At 41.2% G+C, this 17,727-nt stretch overlaps 1 protein-coding gene across 32 annotated transcripts in view; it reads right to left on the minus strand.

Moving 5' to 3' along the window:
* Nucleotides 1–17,727, minus strand: part of MAPK8IP3 (mitogen-activated protein kinase 8 interacting protein 3) — a 73,684-nt gene that overhangs the window by 22,966 nt on the left and 32,991 nt on the right. For 22 of the 32 annotated variants that reach the window (XM_090151723.1, XM_090151721.1, XM_090151713.1 and 19 more), the window contains 7 exons: nucleotides 17,401–17,647; nucleotides 14,629–14,731; nucleotides 12,058–12,176; nucleotides 5,979–5,990; nucleotides 4,540–4,557; nucleotides 2,567–2,624; nucleotides 1,494–1,646 (listed from right to left, as the gene is read on the minus strand). In XM_090151723.1, coding sequence (XP_090007849.1) covers nucleotides 1,494–1,646; nucleotides 2,567–2,624; nucleotides 4,540–4,557; nucleotides 5,979–5,990; nucleotides 12,058–12,176; nucleotides 14,629–14,731; nucleotides 17,401–17,647 — 710 coding nt within the window. The remainder of the gene's footprint in view (nucleotides 1–1,493; nucleotides 1,647–2,566; nucleotides 2,625–4,539; nucleotides 4,558–5,978; nucleotides 5,991–12,057; nucleotides 12,177–14,628; nucleotides 14,732–17,400; nucleotides 17,648–17,727) is intronic. The other 10 variants (XM_031595430.2, XM_031595424.2, XM_031595428.2 and 7 more) reach the window with 3 other exon arrangements.

Here is a 17,727-nt window from a genome sequence, read left to right on the forward strand (position 1 = left end):
CATCAGAAAGAAACTGTTTTCCAACTGTGAGTAACACAAACAAATTACAAGGTGCTTCTGTGCTATTCTTCCTCACTCTTACAGCATGTTTCTGGGAACAGCTTCACTGACATCATCCCCTCTCTTTGGACAACGTGATTTAAGCACCAGGCTCAAAATATGGACCACTGGAACAGACCTGTTTCAAAGCCATAATTTATACTCAAATGTTTGTTGAGATCTTAACAATGTAAAAAATGAGCCATTTCCAGCAATTAATGTTGGTTTAAGTTCTGGGCTGCTTCTCTTTCCAGTGCAGTAAAAAAGCCTTTAATATGAAGGGCAGTTTGCCATCACAGTAAAGAAATGAATCCCAAATACACGTAAATACAAATTTACAGTATTTATCTCAATGCTTTTAATTTATTTAAGCCTCACAATGAGGGTCAGTCCCATTTGAATCACATGCACTTCTATTAGCAAGGAAAAAAAAATGCCATCTTTATCTCCTAGTAAAATACAGTGGACAGTTAAAAGTCCAGATCCATGCTGCATAGCATATTTTATGTATTGCATAACACATCAGGAGACTCAAAAAGGCATTTTCAAAAATCAGACCAATTTCCACTGCTGCTGAGATCACCTTCACTTCAGACATTCTGAACACTGAAGAAACCAGACTGTGCTGTTGTTAGAGACTGTGCTCAAGAATTTCAAAAGAACAGAGGCAACCTTCCAGATTCAAGATGCAAAATAAACACTGTCCTCTGAATCTGAGTGTCACAGTGCAGCTGGTACAGCTATTTAAAATGCAGTTATGTAGCCTGGAGACCAATGGGGCATGCGTAGCTTTAGGAAGTGAAAACTTCCCAGGCTTTGTAGGCATTCAGGTTTAGGTTTCTCTAGTTTGAGCGGAAAATAAGAAATGGGATCTGTCCAAATGCCACCTGCGCAGAGCTCTAGAATCTCTTCTCCCTCTTATTCTTAATGTGAACAATAAGACAATTAACAATACTGACATTTAAACACTGTGAGAATCTGCACTCGTTCTTTCATTAAATGAATGGGCATTCATGCCTCTCAGCACAATCTTGGCCACCAACAGGATCAAGCTCCTGACAGTTTTCTTCAAAACTACTGCTTCAGAAATTCCTTTGTTGTTTGTTTGTTTTAAATTGCAAACTGAAATGCTGAAAGCTTCACTCTGGGGAGCCTAGATTTGCGACCACTGTGATGGAACCCTAATATTGGAGTGAAAAATTCTGTAGATTTTCTAAGGTTCAATAATTCATTTCAAACTAAGAAAAACAATCTAAAAACACCAGAAATATCTCAGCCACATACTATCAGCCTTGAAATGCTCTGTAAGCTACCTCTGAATTCTAACAATAACGCCCATGAATGAAATGCAGAAAAGCTGACTAGCACAAGTTTCTTCCTCAGGTCCTCTCACAGAGGCTGTGTTCATCAGTCAGATTCTTCCAGCTCCCTGACACAGCATGGGAATCACTCACCTTTTCAGCTCTTCCTCCAGCTCCTTGACTCTGGTTTCCATTTTGGCTTTGGCTTGCTTTGTTGCCTCAAGCTCTCCCTTCAGTACTTCTTGCTCTCCAGACAATTGGTCCACCTTGGCAATCAAATCATTCTTCACAACGTTCAAAGCATTTCTTAAAGGTGTGAAAGGGACAATAAGCAAAAATGCCCAAAACCATAAGCTGTCCATAAGAGAGACCTGAAACTAAACTCACAGGCACTACAAGGAAACCTGAAATGAGCATACTGAAATAAGTCAGACTATAAGTCATGAAAAAGCACATCTTGCAGAAGAACATAACTGGTCAGGATGAGGTCCATCTGCATTCTGACTGACAGACCAACTTCAGGTGCTTTCTTAAAGATGCAGAAAGCACATACAGGGCAACTTAACAGCTGCACAAAATTAAAATCTATTTAAAGAGAATTAAGAACTGAAACATACCTTTCAGAACCTACATTATTTGTAGTTGTTGACAGCTAGAGATGATGGTGACATACTTCATCATTTCCAATCAGTTCTGAAGTATCTTAAAATCTTTAAAATGAGGAGCTTCCCATCATAATAAGTTCTACAGCTATCACCCTTAGGATTACTTCTTCCTCTTCATGGCTGCTTAGCTATTCTTTAGTATCTAGCTTGCCTGCCTTTCCCAAAGGATGAGCAAATTACATTGTCTCGCTTCTATCAACTATTAAATTTTTGAAAATTCTTCTCAACAGTAATACAAGTTTATTTTCAAATAGTAAACCTTGCAAATAAAAACTTCAAAGTGCAGTGTCCTCACAGAGACACAGACCCATTTAGACTCCTGCTGAAGTTAATGAAAGAAAAGCCTGCCACTGATTTCAGGTGGGATCAGACCCCATTAAGAAAACTGCTCAGGAGAGGAGTTTCTCTTCTACATTTCAAAGCATAACAAGTATTCAAGAGAGCCTGCCAGATACACCAGCAAGCCATAGTGAGGCTGGAGTTCTAGCCATAGTCTTATTTGTGACAGTATCTCACTTGTACAACCAGGCAGGCAGTTCAGAGCACACAACAGTTTCTTACTTGGTCTCCAGTAGCTGTGAGTTCTCCAACAGCAGATTGCCTACTTCTTTGCCCATTCCTGAAAAAACAAAAAAAAAGTCAAGCAGTTTTCATCTGTTCTCCTTAGGATATGGAGCTTGCGTGGCACTGACTGACTCATGCTTGAGGAAGAGAAATCATTTTTGTTAGGCTTCCCTACAGCCAGATCCATCCACTTGAAAGGCTTCCTACTACCAACCTTCCACTGTGGCAATATTAAAAGGACTTCAGATTGCCCAATGCTCTACTATTTACCTTGAACAGTTCTCTCACAGGGCTTTACAGTTTGAAGTCTCAGGCCCATGACTTAAAGATCACTCCCAAAAAAGCACCTAGATCAGACATACTGCACTTTGGGTAAGAATGCATGAGGCCTGCAGCACACAGGTCAGGTTGCACGTACTCTGAAAGATTTGGAGCTAAGTGTAGAGATTGAATTTAGTAAAAATGAACTGAAAGGAATTTAAGGACCAAACACACAGCAGAAGTGCTTCCTGCTGACTTGCTAGATCCCAGAATCTGCTTCTATTTTACAAATGGATACAGAGGCTACCTGTTTTTTTAAGGGACAGCGCTGAGTGTTGCAGCTTGTTTCTCAACACAAGCCCCAGGGAACAAAAAGGCATCACAACCATCAGTGTTTATGCTGAAGTGTTCCTCGTCCTGCCCTCTGAACTATCTATCCCTTTACAGCAAAGGCATCAACATTTTCCACAATTGTTATTTGCTGATTAATATTCACAATAAAATAAAAACAAAATAAACTTTAAGTTAATGGAAGTTAGAGGAACATGATAGCATACAAGAAGTGAGAACACATCACAACACTCCAACAAAACAAATCCTCTTCTCACAGTTAGATGGCATGAAGTTATGATGGCAAAAGCAGATTCCCAGCAGGAAGGAATAAGAAGCAGCATTTTCAAGTTTTTTGCTTTTTGTTTTTTAAATCAGTAGAAAGATAATTAATCACTTTGATGTTTCAGCAATGTATTCTTTGTGTGTCAAGGAATACTGCAAACAAAACTGTGAAAACTGAAGTGTACTTTTGGCTTGGTAAGGTGGATGAGCTATAGCCCTTTTCTTCCATGGCTTATATGTTGTTCCTAAAATCCAGAGGTCATAAAATACAGATATCAGTTTATTAAATATTTCTCTTGTTCCTTTTGAATGATCCTACAAATGATCAAGTAAGTATTTAACTACTAAGTCATTAAAATGGCACAAGGATACTGTGAGTGCTGAGGGGCATCATCATCCTCGTGGCTTGGTTTTTCTGTTGTTGGTGGGATGGTCAATAACAGTTTTCCTTCTCATCCACGAGTAAGATAACACTCGTGAGTCTGCCTCTGGGAGAGAAAGGAACTCTGGTGCAGAGGGTCAGCTGTTACCCCAGAACTACCTAACTAGTGTGTGGCCCAGTCCCAGTCTGATGCTTTAACCAATGGGAGGTCTGAAGGACTGGTCCTGCAATGAAGAAATGGATGAAGCCATCCTACAGCCATAGAGTGAGACACTATGAGATAATCTCATGCAAGCTGTAATGACAAAGCCCCACTCATGGAGAAAGAAAAAAAAGGCACTGTGGAGTGACTAAAATGAGAATTCTTTACTCCTTGTGGTGTGGAACAAAGGAGAGAGCCATTCATCACTGTGCACCGCCCATAGCCAGGCAAATAGTGTGAAGCATCAAAGTGGATAATCAACTGTATCAAGGGAAAGAAGAGAATCCCCACATCACAACTATGGATCAGCTGCATCCTGCTTCTTGGAGAGGTGATACCACCATCACAAAAAAAAAACAACCAAACAAACAAACCAAAAATCACAAACCAAGGTAATGCAAGACATATGGGGGGGATGTTGAGTGGATGGAAGAAATTTTAAAAGAAAAAATGCATGTTAAAAGAGGGAAAAAAAAAAAAGAAAAAAAAGAAAAAAGGCCTTCGCCTTACCAAAGAAATCATCCCGTACTATGAGGACCATCCCATACGAGAAAGGGAACAGAAAGATAGGGGGGCAAAAGGGAAAAAAGGAAGAGAAAAAAAGCAGCCATTAAGTACCAATCTGTAAATAGCAAACAGAGCAGCTCATCAGCATGTGCAAACGTGTGTGGTGCCAGTATATGTGATGCTCAGCATAAACTAACATACACCTTGTTCAGCTGCAACCTGGCCTGATGGAGATTTATGCCTAGGAGTTCAGGACAAGCTCAAGATGAGCTTATCTTTTTCTTCCATCTTCATCTTTTACCCTGGACTAAATATCTCTGTGCTTTCCAACCCCACCACAACGGCAATTCAACAGACATAACGAATAGGGTGAAAGAAGTACAGGGGCAGAAGAAAAAACAAAAGGGGAGGGATATTAAAGCTGTTATCTTTTGCACAGACCCAAATCCACTTTACTACTGAGATAAATTCCAGTGCCACTTCAGTGGGAGAGTTTCTGAGAAAAGACCATGGAAAAGTGGCTTACAGTAACAGTACAAACAATCTGAGCTAAGAGAAAGGATGATGCCATTCCTTCCTTCCTTTTGTAACCTTACAGACCCAACATCAGGAGGTGCTGTGTAGAGGAATGTGACAGAGCTCATCACTGCACAGTATTATGCTACAGATTTTGTACCGTATCAGCCCAAGTCACCTATCCTTATTACAGGTGAAACTTCATTCAGTTTGCACTGCAATCAAGAGAGACTGCCTTGATTTCATCTGATTTTTTATCAGTGCCCAACTGCATTTAATAGAAAGGTGAAAATTCTGCAATTTAGGGCCTGCTGACCTTTGTATGGCACGAAAGGCAACAAAGGTAGCACTTCAAACTCCTACCAAAAAGTCAAAACTTAAAAAAAGCCTGTGGCTCTGCCACTCTCTTCCCTACAAGAAAGTCTTTATTTTCACTGCAGCTGTGGCAGGAGAGTCCGTATGCATTAAGAAACTCCTAGTAGGCATCATGTGAGCAGAGGGACTCCTCACAACCTTGTTCACTTGAAGAAAAGTGGTAAAATAACTTAATTCTGTGCTCAGCTGAGCTCTGATCAGAGCACAGCACTTGCCCTAAAAAAAGGCACCCTGAAGCAAAGGAAAGGTGCAGTGTGGTTTTCTCAAGACCTTGAGAGACAGACCAGTGTAATACAAGGGAGCAAACCTGCAGAAAGCTACACAAAAAGTAGATCAAAACGCAGCAGACACGTGAACACAAAGCAGGGATGTCCTACTGCCCAGGGACCCCCAGTGCAAGGAACCAAGCAAGGCAAAGGTGGGAGAAAGTCAGCAAAGCCAACCGTGATTGGACAAGAGCAGGGGAGTATCACACGTGTATACCATGTCATTCAGTCTCAACGAGGTAAAAACAAACAAGAAAGGAAACTGAGCAGAGGAGAGATACACACCTGAGAACTCCCCTATGGGCCATGTCCAGCGAAGCACAGAGAGACAAGGGAAAAAAGGAAGTGAAAAAAGGATCGATCAGTGACTGAAACCAACAAAATTAAAATTTTGTTTAAAAAAAAAATAAATTAACAATGATTCAGCCATTTCAATGTCAAAAGGCATGAAATAGTAAGGACGGGAACTGCCATGACTGTAGGCACGACTCCACATACAGGACAAAAAAAAAAAATCAAGGGGAGGTAACCCATGTTATAACTGCAACCACATGCTTCAGCTACCCCCAGTATGCAAAAGACAATTGCATTTTACAACATCTTTTCCCTACAGCAGTGCCAGGACACGGTTTGATAATTTCATTTCAACTTCTGTATAGAAAAACAGTATTTACATATATGAACTTACCACTAATGTAAAAACTGCTGTCTTCACCATAAAACAGCTGTTACATGAAGTGAGATTTTAATCTCCAAAGCAAACACAAGTGGGCATCCTAACTCTAAAAGAAAGGACTTCCTAGTGCCCATAACCCAACCATTAGTTCTCCCCATGTCCAGAGTACTGGGATAATGAATATCAGGAAAGGGGATATGAGAGAAAGGGGTAACTACCCATGAGCAGCTGGTAAGAAATGCAATTAATAAGTAAACAGGCAGGAAAGCAGCCAACTAGATGGTGAGAATATTCCAAAGGCTGTAGTGAGAAAGAAGGGAATTATCAACAATTACACTAGAAAATGTTCTCATTCTACATGTTTCTTCAGAATACATTCTACACAAACTAATGTCATCTACCTGGACTTGTGTAAGGATTTTTACACAGCCCCACACCATATCCAGATCTCCAACTCGGAGAGCTATGAATTTGAAGGTTAGACCATCCAGCAGATAAAGAATTGGTTGGATGGTCGCTGCCAAAGGGTTGCTGTCAACAGCTCTATGTCCAAGTGCAGGTTGATGACAAATGGTGTCCCCCAGAGGCCTATCTTGGGTACTCTTTTGCAGTGTAATCAATAACATAGATAATGGAACCAAGTGCACCCTCAGCAAGCAGAGCAGCGCAGCTGACACAACAGAAGGAAGGGACGTCATCCAGAGGGACCTGGACAGGCTTGAAAAGTGGGGCCATGAGAATGTAGGAGTGTTGCACTTGGGTTGGGTTATCTCCAGATAAGAGCAGAGACTGGGAGAACTCGCAGAGAGCAGCCCTGTGTGAAGGCTGTGCGGGTTCTGGTGGACCAAGAGCTGGACGTGAGGCAGCAGTGTGCGCTCGCAGCCCCGAAGGCCGACTGCATCCCGGGCTGCATCAGCAGAGGGGGGCAGCGGGCAGGGAGGGGATTGTCCCCCTCTGCTCTGCCCTCGGAGCCCCCAGCTGCAGTGCTGCGTCCAGGCCTGGGGCCCAGCACGGGAAGGGTGGGAGCTGTTGGAGAGAGGATCCAGAGGAGGCCAGAAAAAATGCTCAGAGGTTGGAGCAGCTCTCCTGTGAAAAAAGGCTGAGGGAGTTGGGCTTGTTTAGCTTGGAGAAGAGAAGGCTCTGAGGACACCTCACTGCAACCTTCCTGAATGTGAAGGCAGCTTATAAACAGGAGGGGAATGACTTTTACAAAGTCTGATAGTGTCAAAACGGGAGGGAGTAACTTTGAACCAAAAGAGAGGAGATATTAGGTTAGATTTTAGGAAAAAATTCTTTATTTAGAGTGCAGCACTGGCACAGGCTGCCCAGAGAGGCTGTAGATCCCTGGAGGTACCCAAGGCCAGGCTGGATGGGGCCCCGGGCAGCCTGATCTGATGGGTGGCAACCCGGCCCATGGCACTGGGGTTGGAGCTTAATGATCTTTAAAGTCCCTTCTAACCCAAGCCATTCTATGATTCTATGATGATTTGTATAGGGCAGTATTAGAACACGGGGGAAAAGTAGATTTTATACAGTTGCAATGAAGAGTGCCAATTTTCTTGTGCCAATGCTGGTAGTACTCAGATGCACTCTTCACGCATTTTTAGTTCTTTCTATAGTTCAAAGCAAAAAAAAGAAAAAAAAAGAAGCTTGAATCTCACTTCTCAGTCAGAGAAGCATGACTTCTCAGATATCTCTTTGCCCTCCTTTCTTTAAACAATCCTGGCAACACGTGTTCATGTTAAAGAGCACTTTCAAGAAGACAGAGCTGGTAGCCAGAACTCAACAAAAGAAGCAATTAGATTGACAATTCTGTCATGAAACTCACTCAGCTAACTGATTTAATCACACTCCAAATCTCAAAAGGAATTGGAAGAAGCCTTCCTATTCTGCTAGCCCACCATGACATCATCTGCAAGAGTTTTTCTTCTCTTCTCAAATCAGAAAATTATCCCAGAGAAGAGTACAGAAAGACTGTCAAATTACATGTCACAGCATCTCTGCTGAGATGATGATAACCAAGGTTTAATGTATTTCTCTTCTGTAAGTGAGCTAGGAACACAAAGAGAAATTCTTTCTAAAGAGTTTTAGAATTCTTCACCACTAGCAGATTCATCCTTCTATTTCATCCCTAAAGAATCGGTAAAAAGAGGAGCCATTCAGGACTAAAAACATACAGAGTGACATCAACTTTAATACTACTCCCTTTGACATTGTATAGGGTATTGTATACACGCAGCATGTTATATACAGATCTCTAGGACAGGGGAAGAAAATGTGCAGACCTTTTCCATTAAGCATTTAATTCATGCATGTATAGTTAAGCTACTGCTCCTCAGACAAACCTCTCAAATGCTCTGATTAAAATATATTTTAGGTGTTTCATACTTTCATATTTTGTCCAGAATACTTCAAAAATGAAGAACAGAAAAAAGAATGCCAACTTCAATAAGGCTTGAAATGTGTGTACCATTCAAAGGAAAACTAACAGATACAAAATACCAGAAACATACCAGCAGTGTAAGCTGGAAATGTTTTTGTGTTTAACGAAGAGGGGAGAAGAGATTTTTACTTCCTAAGCAAAAAGAAATCAAAGGATTAAGCAATCTCCCTTTTTTCCCTGTGTATTTGAGAAGGCAAGGACAAGCTATCTCTATGTATCATAGAATCATAGAATGGTTTAGGTTAGAAGGAATCTTGAAGACCAACTAGTTCCAACCTTCCTGCCACAGGCAGGGACACCTCTCACCAGACAAGGTTGCTCACAGCCCCATCCAGGGCCATGGGCAGTGCCAGAGCCTCATCACCCTCTGAGTAAAGAATTTCCTCCCAAGGAAGTAACCTCATGCTTAAATTTAAAAACTCAATATGTACAGATTGATCGTTTAGGTTTCAGGTGGAAAGGAAATTGATCTTCATGAGCCATACTTATGTGGATATACTGTTCAAAGTTTCTGTATAATTTTCTTAGAAGAGTTAACTGGCAAATAACAGATGACTCAAGATGTCTACAGATGTCTGGGCTGTATTATTACTGGAAAAGGTGAACACCTTTGACTAATTGGAACTGTGGTGACCTAACTTGCAAGGTCTAAGCTGGGCAACTAAACACTTGTACCCTTTGAAAACAAGTCTATATTTCTCACTGATCACTGAGTCAAACTACTGGGTTCTGGGGAGTGGATTCAGAGAAGACAGGCTTCCAGAAGTGGGAAATGGGTCTTCCCAAGCAGTTCATACAGCAAGTCATTCATTTCCTGAATGACTCTTAGATGCTCACACTTCCTGATGCCATAGCCATTTCAAGAGAGATAAAAAGCAACAAGTGGCACAGAAGATAAATGTGATTTAGGGGAAGAAAGCCACGTATTGCATCACATGCTCTTCTAGATAAGGAAGCACCTAAGGATCAAGATAAAACACACACTAAATAGCAAGATTCTGCTTGCTTTTAATTCTTTGAGCCTGTCACAAAGAGAGCTCCCAATAATGCACGGGGGCTGACTAAACAAAATTCATCCCACATTAAAGCTTTAATTGCAACTGCAATTTGTTGCTACTGCCACCTTCACGAGGAGCAGGAGATCAAGCCCTTCTGCAATGACTGCTAACGTACAGGTCACTCTCAAACCTAGAATTCTTTCTTTTTCTTTTTAATTCTGATATTTTCAATATCTGCATATATTGGCTCCACTGCGAAAGTTCATCTCTACTCTTCTGTGGTGGAAGAGGTATCAAACAATAAATGTCTAAAGACTTCTGGCAATGGTCATCATTTCATGCACAAGAGTTACACTGCAAGCTGCAGAGCTAGCATCATGCTTCTAAAAAATATATCGATATCAAACAGCTACTGCAAGAGTTCTGATCAGAGTCTAGATCTCTCTTTTACATTCCAGTCACACAGATGCCCACAACAGTATCAGTTTCAGAGATTATGTCTTAGATAGAGCAAGAAGTGATATACTAACCTACTCTACAGCCTTCAGTCCACTTCTTCATGGTTAAATCTTCAGGGAATAGGATAAAATCTGTCCTCTCTGCAGAAACATACTCCTTCAGAGGTTCCTGATACCAGACTCATTCAAAGGTAATACAAGTATTCCCCTAATTTAATTCTTGTAAAGAGAAGCTGCTGCAATTCTGCGACATGATTCAGCTGATCATGTTCTAGATATATGAGGGCTGCTCCAAAAGTAATGTCTCCTATTTTATTATGTTGGCCCATGATGTCAGAGGCGAATGTTGGTGGTAATGCATCAAAGGTTGAACTTTCCCACCTGCATTGCATTATATTTTGTTGCTATGTGACAGATGGCAGCAGAGAGGCAGTCTGTCAGAATGGTAACTGACATGAAAGTGCATAAGAAACAAAGGTGTCAATGAACTCCATGCAAAAAAAATTTTAAAAGGACCCACTGACATTCATCAACATTTGTGAACATTGATGGAGACCAAACAGTGGGTGTTGGCACAGTGAGGAGTGGGTGGTGCATTTCAGCAGTGGCGACAGCAGGTACTTCCACTGGTGCAGATCTGTACAATTGTACCATGCAGCTCTTGTTCACTGCTGGTGAAAATGAGTAAGTAATGGTAGTGACTGTGTTGAAAAATAATGTTCTGTAGCTGAAAATCTGCTCTACCAAACAGTGCTACTGTGTTCTTTGTATCTGTTGTGGTTTCCATGGAAATAAATAGGAGGCATTACTTTTGGAGCGACCTCTGTCTATCCAAAAGTTTTTCGGTAAAAATTGTTTCCAGAACCAAACTTGTAAGATTACCCAAATGCAGCTCTTATGTCAGTAACCACCAGAAATGTTCACTTTCACATCAGATCTCTTGCTGCTCACTGTCGTAACAGGAACACTGGAGGAGTCCTCGTATTTCTTACAGTTCTTTAAATCAAGCAGTAAAACTGACAGTGAGCTACACGGTTATAAACTTTGTCAGTAGCTTGTGTTATCGGGATATTCAAATACCACTCATATGTTCCTGAAAATATTCAGTAAGTCTTCAGAACAAGCTTAAATTCTGCCATGAATTAAGGTTTGTATACTCAGAGTCCAACACCAGAAAGCATGGCAAGGGCTCAGACTTCTACCTGACACAAAGCTGCTTCTCTTTCTGCTAAGTCCTCATCAGGAACACAGAATATAATCAGACTTCAGATACAAAAAGCTCCTTCAAAATCAGCCTAAAAGGAAAATGTAAATCTCTCTTGGATTGACTATAAAAAGGTAAAAACTGCAGTGAAGACTACGATGTTTCCACATGAGAACAAAGAAAAATTGTTCCTTTAAATTTAAAATACTTAACAAAAGGAGTTATTTTCTTGCAAACTTCCAATAAAACCTTTATTCCAAGTGAAACTACTACAGTGCAGAATTACTGGAGTGAAAATTTGTGGGAGGAGTGGAAGAAGAAATCTTCATGTAGGAGAATTCTATAGGAAAATAACTTAAAGACACATAAAGACAGCTGAAATACATAGACATTAACTTAAATTGTTGGGTAAGAATTACTGTGCCGTAGGTACATATTTCAGTCACAGTGTATCCCAAGTTCCATGTCATTTTTTAAAGGCCAAACAACCAAATTCTGAAAAAAGAGCAAATTTAAATGCTTCTAGAAGCTTAAAGGAGTTGTCACTGCATCAGAGAAAACAGAACAGTTCCAACAAGTTTTTACCTAGCAGATCTGCTCCTTCATCAACGTCCCCGATCACCTCAGATCCTGCTGTGGAAAGTTCATGATAGAGAGAGTCTGTGTTGATGCCAAATGCTTTGTTCACAATCCCCTGGGTTGGGCTGTGGTTGGAAGAAGGAAAGCAAGGATTCTTGTTACTTGGCAATGTTTAAGCTAGAACATAATTCTCTAAAATACTGAGCATCACAGACCATTACAATCAAAACAGGTGGAGTGGATTCCACCTGCTTGCCAAGGACTGACTGAGGGAATTTACTAAGTAAAGGAAAAAGCATGTTTTATTCCCCATACCAAGCACCAGTACCTACCGTGCATAACATCAAAGCTCTTTTTCAAACAGCTGATGACTTCTCAATATTTCATAGAAAACTTTCAACTCGCAGTCCTAAGACTGTGCAATGATGCCTACACTCCCACCAACTTAAACAGCAACCCTCACAGCAGTAAGATCAGATAAGGACTCAAATGCTGCAAACAGCAGTGGTTTTCTTTTTTCTTTGCCAGCTAGTAAGCAAAATCAGCCTGAAGGATTCGTTTCTTCTTTGGGTGAATCTGTGTGCACAAATTATGTCAGCAAAATGTACTTCATTAAAGGTAAATCAAAGTTAATGTTATCTAATTACATCATGTGGAAGCACATTTCCGTATCTTCTCTATGGAGAATTGTCTCGCATGCCTTGACAGACTCATGGCTCAAAGAGAAGACAGCCATTGCAGGAAGGCATAGTATGAGAGAGTGAGGTGTCCTGTGGGATTGCCAGTGCCTACTCCAACAATCAGCGCTGAAACAGGTACAAAAACACTTCTGTGTGCCATGCCTTGTACAAGGGGAACCAGCATGTGCAATCTTTCAGCAGCCTAGCAGAAAGGCCAGCACCACTGGATAACATCCCAAGTTCTGTGGCTTTGTTCTTAGGTAAATCAAGTCTCTGCGATCAAGCCTGGAGATTACAAATGTCACTGATACATGGGCAATACAGCACATTGCAGAGAAAAGAAATAAACAGCTTTCTTAAGTACAAAGCTACCCAGGTATCAAAGAACACTAAGGAATACAGATGGGTGCCACAACTGCATCAGAATTAATCAGCTGATGCAGTCTAACAGGCAGCACAACCGACAGCAAGCAACCAGCATTCAAGGTCTGACCTGAAGGCATCATTCAGCTTTAGCACTCCACTTTCTGAAGCAATACATTTTCCCAAAAGCATTCTGCTATTAAAGGTGCAGCTCCAGAGTTATCTTGTGTCTCCTGTAGTTTCAAGTATCTCTACCTGGATCAAAGATTACTGCCTGAAGAGCTCCCCATGCAGCAATACTCTCCACTCCTATCTTTTCTGCAGATTGAAATCAATTATTGGTCTAACCATAGCAGTTACTTTTGCCTTCCTCCCACAGTGCTGTTCTGGCTACCTGGATTCGTCCTGCTGCTAACAACTGCCCACACATCCTACATACTCTGAAGGGAGTTTAACTGAGAAAGGCATCTGTTACTGCTGCTCCCATATGCTCTTAGAGGACTAGAGGAGAGTGCCCAACAAGTGCAATCCAGTTCACATTTGGTCTGTGAGGAAATCTTGCTGTAGCTTTGTCAGAGTATTATTTCCTGCATGCCTTTTTGCTGACATATTGTCAAGTTACCCACTAAACAGTAAAAAAAAGAGTAAAACAACCTACAAAATTGCTAGACCTTGTTAAAAATGGATCAAGGAACCTAGAGTAATAATTCTAGTCTAATGTATGTTTCACAGATGCACATGGAACCAAAATTAATAGCCTTTAGGGAGCTGAGTGCCAGGTGCTAGGCAGGAAGCACATCAAGATATTGGTTCACTAACTCAGAAGACTCTATCGAGGTCCTGAGTGCTTTGATTGACCACTTCACACCTGAACACTCTCATCCTCTGTCTGCTGGTCCCTTAAACCTCAGGCCTGTGTCTTTAGTCCTTATCTGAGCTACACTATAGGAGTACTTGTCCTCAGCTCTGTCTGCTGCTTCTGAGTATCCTTTGCACCTAATGCATCCCCTCCTTGTCTGGGAGTGCTGATGGAGCCTCTTACCAGCACCCTGCTCATGATCAGCACTGCCCACTAGGATTGCTCCTGCCTGTCCTCCCATGCACAGCAGCCCTGCTCCTGCTCTACCAACACTTAAAGAATACCACACAAAACTAAAAGTCTTGAGGCTTTAAACTGCATTCAGAACTGATCTCATTAGACAAACACATCTTTTTCCTCTCCCTGGAAACTTAAGCCCATATTCCCTATGCTTAACTTAAACCTTTTGCTGCTACATTTCTTTGCACTCCCTAATCCAGCAAGGCAACCTAACCTGCCTCAAAGCAGGCTGGACCTGGGCCAGTTGCACAGACTCTTCCAGATTACCAGCTGACATGTGCCTTCCCCAGAGAACTCAAAGAAGGCCAACACGCCCTCATTTTTGCATTAGGCAGCATATATGCATTTTTTGAAACAGCTGCATCTTGAACTCTGAACCACGGTATCCACTATTCACTCCTCACAAAAACAAGAGCAGAAAGTCACAACCAATACCTGTTACCAGGGCGTTCCAGGCGGGGATCTTGACACATATCCAGCTCAGGAGTGGAGTCTATGATGTCCTGAACATCGGACCACTCATCACTGCTTCCCATACCTAGGTGAGACAACACATGATCTATGGTAACACTGCTCCTTAAAGGCACTTCTGCAGCTTCAAATACCATGGCTTGAGAATGCCATGGTGCTGTGTACAGTTGTTAAAATAGGAACAGAAAGCAGCAGATCACCCGGAGTCACAAATGCACCTGTGCTGGAAATATACCTTCATATCTTTAGGGCAGAAAAGACCTTAAGCATGCTACAAGCAATACCACAGTGCCAACCTACATAGTTAGCCTAGATCTTCATTAAAACTTAACAACCAGAAATACTTCATCCATTAGAATAACTTCCATATAGTCTTTTAACTGGTCAGTAAAAATTCTTCAGTCACTGTGCAGATTTAGCCAAAATCACAACCCTCAAGAGATTATTCTAGCTACGAACTGGCACTGGCTCATTTAAATACAAACAATTAGTCAACACAATTTCTCAAATCTACAAGTAGTTTAGATATCCACTGTAGTGAAATTTCACTTAGAAACTGCATTGTACAATGCATGAAATCCAGTCTGGTTTCTGTATAATTGGCCTGGGCCAATATTTGAGGAAGAAAATAAGGGACTTCCCCCTCTTGTCAATTTATGTGTATTAGAAACCAAAATGCTCAAAAGCTGAGGCAAGCAACATAAACACAATGCCAAATTCTTGAAGGATTAAGGACATCATCTGTATACTACGTTAGTCCATTTAATGTGTTAGAGGTGACATTTTTGTCCTTTCCAAACTGCCTTGGAGCCCAAATACACAAAGCTCACAACAACGAGAACGTTCATTCCTCCATTTAGGCTGGCACTGCAGGCTAGCTGGCAAGCAATTCCATGCTGAAGACAAAGCTTGATGTGTATCTGTTGCCAAAGTAGGCATCCATACACAGCAGTTCTCTAGCTCATACAAACAGACGGTTCCTTCTCTTTTCAACCTGGAAAACTTTGCAGCAAATACTTTGGAATATAATTTTTGTAAGTTCCTCTTTAAGACATTTGCATCAGTAACAGACATTTTAAGAACATATGCATAGAATATGTAATTACAATTCAAGTACCCGAGTTTCTCCACAGCAGAGATGTGTTCTGCACTACACATGAGAGACAGCAGTGCACATAAAGGCACAACTATCTGCCTGGAGCAGATTGCACACTATGATCATTTCACCAGGAAAACTTAAATTTTCACATGGGCATTTTCTTCAGAATTAAAAGAGCTACTGATGGTAAACAGTCTTCTCAGAAGCAAATGTAAATTAAGGATAATTATTTATAGTACATTTGAACTACTGAACTCTGAGAAATACTGTAGAACAAATTTATGACTGACACAAATCCAGAATCATCATTGGACCTATTAAAGCAATTCCTCTTTTCTTGCATGCACAGTATAGCTTCTTCTTGTCAGCTCTAACTTCTGGTCTCAGCCACCACAGACATGCACGTTCAATTTCTCTGTCACTAATGCCCATTGAGTTGCCTTGGCCAGGATACACATGAAATAACAATTTCAGTTGTCTATGCAGAAGCCATATGCCCTTATGGAGAACTGTGCTGGTTTCTGACAGACTGAAATTCAAGAAGTTGGGAGCCCCTCAGCTGCTAATAAAAATACAGAATGGGACTCAGTTTTGACTCTTTTTATTCAAATGCTACAACAGAAGATGTTACATGTTGTTTTATAGTCTTAATTTGTTAGGAACCAGCTGCTGAATGTTAGCACAGGCATTTCCTCTGTATTACACAGGAAAAGGTTCTGGTTCTGATGGTCCTTGGAAACCTGTGCTCATTCACATGCTCCTGCACAGACTTTTTCCTTATGGTCTTCGTTGAGTTTTACAGTCCTTTTGAATTTAAGTTAATGATATGTAAGAAACACACCACTTCTCATTTCTGAAGGCCGCCACAAGTCTAAACACAGTACAGCCTGAGAGCTGCTGGCACACAGTACATTGGTACTGCTATATTAAACTGCACTGAAAGTGGCTTTTCTCATGTTCTTGCATTCTTTTCTTTCTTTCAGCAAGCTAAAGCCTTAGATGATGGCTTTCCTCACCTCACCAGACATCATTAATTCAATCTGCTAAAGGACTCTGGGAAGTGGAAAAAAACAACTGTAAGTTTTCAAAGATTTCTCAAATGAGAAACAGACTAAGAGAAAACAGCTTATTTAGCTTAGAAAAACAGCTGGATGAGGATATAATTATTCTTTTAAAATACATCTGGGTGTGGAGTAAACACACGGGAGGGAAAATAATTATTTCCAACTGACAATTTTGATATATGAACAGCTGAGTATAAAATACTTGAGAATAAACCCACAAAAAAAAAAAAAATTAACAAAGTTTTTAACTAGCATATTAATGAGGCCCAGAAACAGCTTCCCAAAAGCTCTAAGATGGGACTTGCTTGTTCATGACAGCGGTTCTATGACATGGATGAATGCACCGCAGGGAAACGGACTCAGTAACTACAGCCATCCTGTATACCTGGGAAACTATTCATATTACTGACTTTTTAACAAAATTTGCTACTCAGAAAAAAGCTCACACTCAATTCTATTTGAGATAGAAGCTGGTTACCTATCAGCCTCCCAGCCTCCTCCTGTTACAGAAGAACACAAGCACTGTGAAGCAAATTAATGTAATGATCAAAAACACATGCTCCATCTCCATACCTATGCTGACATTCCTCATCTCCTGCGTGACCTGGACTTCCATGTTCCGGCTGTTCCGCTTTTCTCGTGTCCTCTTGTTGCTCTTGGTTGTGCCATTGTATTCACTGATGGGTTGGATGCTCTCATTCAGAGGCGTGACAGCAGCAGAGGGCACAGATGATGTGGGAGTGTTGGACTTGGTTCCGGTGGTGCTCGGCGTGGCAGCTGCTGAGGACTGCCCAGATTCAGACATTTCATCTTGGGGACACTATGGCAATTCCAGGGTAGGGAAAGAATAAAAAGGGAAAAGCAGAGCTATATATTTCAGTTAATCTCCGATTTGTTGGT

This window comes from Phasianus colchicus, chromosome 16 (genome assembly GCF_987193195.1).
Source record: "Phasianus colchicus chromosome 16, bPhaCol1.hap1.1, whole genome shotgun sequence".
NCBI lineage: Eukaryota > Metazoa > Chordata > Aves > Galliformes > Phasianidae > Phasianus > Phasianus colchicus.